General features: G+C 41.6%; 1 protein-coding gene across 1 annotated transcript in view; it reads right to left on the bottom strand.

Annotated features, from left to right (window-relative positions):
* Nucleotides 1-1178, bottom strand: part of LOC101583692 (targeting protein for Xklp2-like) — a 20668-nt gene extending 19490 nt beyond the window's left edge. The window contains exons 1-2 of the mRNA XM_023699098.1: nucleotides 1145-1178; nucleotides 127-1075 (exon numbers count right to left, since the gene is read on the bottom strand). Of these exons, the coding sequence (XP_023554866.1) occupies nucleotides 127-1005 (879 nt within the window). The 5' untranslated portion in view covers nucleotides 1006-1075; nucleotides 1145-1178. The remainder of the gene's footprint in view (nucleotides 1-126; nucleotides 1076-1144) is intronic.
* Between the last annotated feature and the right edge of the window lie 1931 nt (nucleotides 1179-3109).

Raw genomic sequence — 3109 nt, 5'->3', positions numbered from 1 at the left:
ACTGTACTTCCGATTGGATTTGAAACTGTCTCATTGCTATCTGTTTATCAATAAAACTTTGAAAAAAAAAGTTCTCTTCCTTCCTTGGGACAAGTTGAAAGGCTTAATAACAGTACAGCCCTTAACTTGAGCGGGAGATGGAGGATGCTTTCGCAGTTTAGCTGTAAAGTTCACTTCCTTATACTCCTCCTGGTTCTTAGGATGTTGTTTGATTCGCTCATCTGTGCAGAAGTGAAAGTCAATTGCTTTGGTTACCTGGCTCACTGATTTCTTCACTGGTTGCCCTGCTCCTGCAAGAGCAAGTTTCTTGAACTCTTCATTCTTTTTCCTCATTTCTATCATTTCTTGCTGCATTTTCAGGCTCTTCTCCAACTCCTGCTCCTCAGTACTTTTAAGAATCTTTTGCTTTATAGTTGGTACATGAAGCACAGTACGTCTGCCCTTGGCTTTCTCTGGAGAACACGTACTCTTTTTCAAAGTACCTTGAGTAGTGCCCTCTTCTTCCCCTGGTTTCTTGCTGTTTTGAGAAATTTTCATTTTTTTGGATGGTGGAGTTTCACTGATTACAGAAGTGGTACATCTCTTTGCTTTCATGGGAACATGTTTTTCTTTCTTCAAATCTTTCTGAGCAGAAAGTCTAAGAGATCGCCTCTGAGGCTGGGCTGGAGTGTTTCTTGATTTGGTGCCCTCAACTTCCAGGGTGCAACCAGCATTCAACAAATTCGAATGTTCTGTAAGATTTGTGTTTTCTGCCTCTTTGTAGTAAGTGTTCTCAACTGGTTGCAAAGGTGTGAGACTAGCTTGCTGAAGATTTGCTTTTCTCAGGGAAGTTTTGCTCTGAAAAAGCTCTCCTGTCCCATTTTTCCCCGGAAACTTATTCTTCAAATTGGCCTTCTCTTCAAACCATGAATCTATGTTTTCTATATCTTCTTCATAATCCAAGGATGTAAAATTAATGAAGTCCGAGGGTGCATCAAAGGAGTAAGAGTTTTTAATGTGTGACATTGTCCTACCCTTAGTACAGAAGAGCAGGTTTTTCCCAGTATTTGTATCACGTTTCTCAACAGGTCAATTTCTATAGCTGCAATATATTCTCACCTCTTCTTAAATCTTGAAGTCTAGCAGATTCCTCTTTATTAGGAACCGCGCCTCAGCTCAGCTCTGACAACGAAATGCCTGGTTATCTCTTGATAAACATATCTATTTATTACTTGCCTTTGTCACCACGATGCAGATTCTTTCTTTCTTTCTTTCTTTCTTTCTTTCTTTCTTTCTTTCTTTCTTTCTGTATTGGGGATTGGACTCAGGACCCTGTGCTTGCCAGGCAAGTGCTTATTCCACTGAGCTATCTCTCCAGCCCCATGGTTCGGATTCTATGGGATCAGAGACACTAACTTGTTCTCTGCTCTATTTCATTGTTTGAGATGAGACTGTTCCCAATGTATTTAAATGCAATGTGTTCACTTCTTAATGAGTGTATAGACAAGAAACACACCCAGGAAACAGAATGAAGTGAAGATAATACTTGTGTCAAGTAAAGAGAGCACCAGGAATGACCCACCAAGCCATGTCTCTCGCAGGTAAAGCAAGGAAAGTTTATCTTAAAAAATGTCTACAAGTGTTGAATTCAAAATTATGACAATGTCCATAGCTTACGAGCGACTTTTGTCTTTCTTCGTATACTTTTGTGGGTTTTGAAGTTTTACATATGGATACATTTGCTGAATCATCAAAAGAAAAAAAATCCACTTTCCTTATGAGAAAATAACATGAAAATGAGAATAGCATCTTCCCACCACAGCATGCTTCCCATCTACTTCATACTCTGGTAAGAGACTCTAGAGTGGGTTAGCAGGGAAGGATGGGTAAGAAAGGAGGACAAATAACAACAGTGAGAACAGAAGCAAACAAGAAATAAGCTCTAGACTGTTGTCCTTGCTTAGCACATGATGGTAAGAGGGATGCTGGGACTCTGTTTCTATCCCTTGGAGTGGCAAGCAGGATCAGGCATGAAAGTGTGCCTGGAGCCACTGGAATATGCAGTAGTTAAGAGTATAACTCTTAACCAAATAGCTTCAGCTCAGATTATACGTCCTCACTGACCTTAGGCTTTTTGAACCTCTGTTTTGTCACCTTTAAAATAGAGAGAAAAACTTTGACCTGGCAAATATACCATGAAAACTCAAGGAAAAATGCACTTCCCTTATTCACCTTGTGTCTTATTGATGCAGAGCCTGCACCTTGGGAAGCAAAATGAAGGCGGAGGAGGAAAATAAAATCTCTTCAAATTCTGGACACACTTTCCCAGGCCTTGTTTCTAAACCATGGAAGGCTGAGAAGAAGGGTCAAGGCAAGTAGAGATGAATCATCACCAATTTTCTTTGTACTACTAGAACAAGTGTGGGAGGAAAGCCATGTCCCTATCTGCCTACTGCCACTCAAACAGCCACTGTGCAATAGGAAGTGCTTGGCTGCCTCGTAGAGAGTAGAAAATAAAGACAGCAAGGCCAACAGGAGCCAGCTGGGGAATGGTAAGAGGAGAGAAGGGATGAAGAATTTCAATATTTTGCACAGGTTTACATGCATCTGGCGGCCAGAGACTAGCAAGATAACTCTCGAGTTCTCTCTACTGCCACCAAATTTCAGCCTTTCCCTTCTAGAAATGTTCATTGGCAGGCACAGATTTTATAATTGAGAATGTTGTCAAGCCTGAAATACAAAGCATGCAAAGGTGGGAGAATTGCTATGTTCCCCTTTGTGGTACGAAGTGGTTTGAGTCAACATAAAGCCATTATCAGAGTGAGAAGAAGAATGTCTCACCCCTTCCCTTCCTTTGATAGCAGATAACTGAACCCTGTGGTGTGCTGAGCTCCAGGTATGCAGCAATAAACACATCACCCATGTTCTTCCCCAGGGGAGAAGGAAGGGTTGGAACCAGGCATGCCCAAGGCAATTATTGTGCCCTATGGTCAAATTCCCCCCCTCCAGGGACATTGAAGGCACCCTTCAAATTGTAACCAGCACTTCTTTTCACTGAAGGTGCAGGTTGATTTTTAAAGGATGACAAAGACTTTGGACACAGGTGACCAGCAAATGACATCTGGGCTGT

This window comes from Octodon degus, unplaced genomic scaffold, assembly GCF_000260255.1.
Source record: "Octodon degus isolate 3935 unplaced genomic scaffold, OctDeg1.0 scaffold00110, whole genome shotgun sequence".
In the NCBI taxonomy this organism is placed as follows: Eukaryota; Metazoa; Chordata; class Mammalia; order Rodentia; family Octodontidae; genus Octodon; species Octodon degus.
The sequence above is the reverse complement of the archived record's forward strand: the minus strand, read 5'-3'. Positions and strand labels throughout refer to the sequence as shown.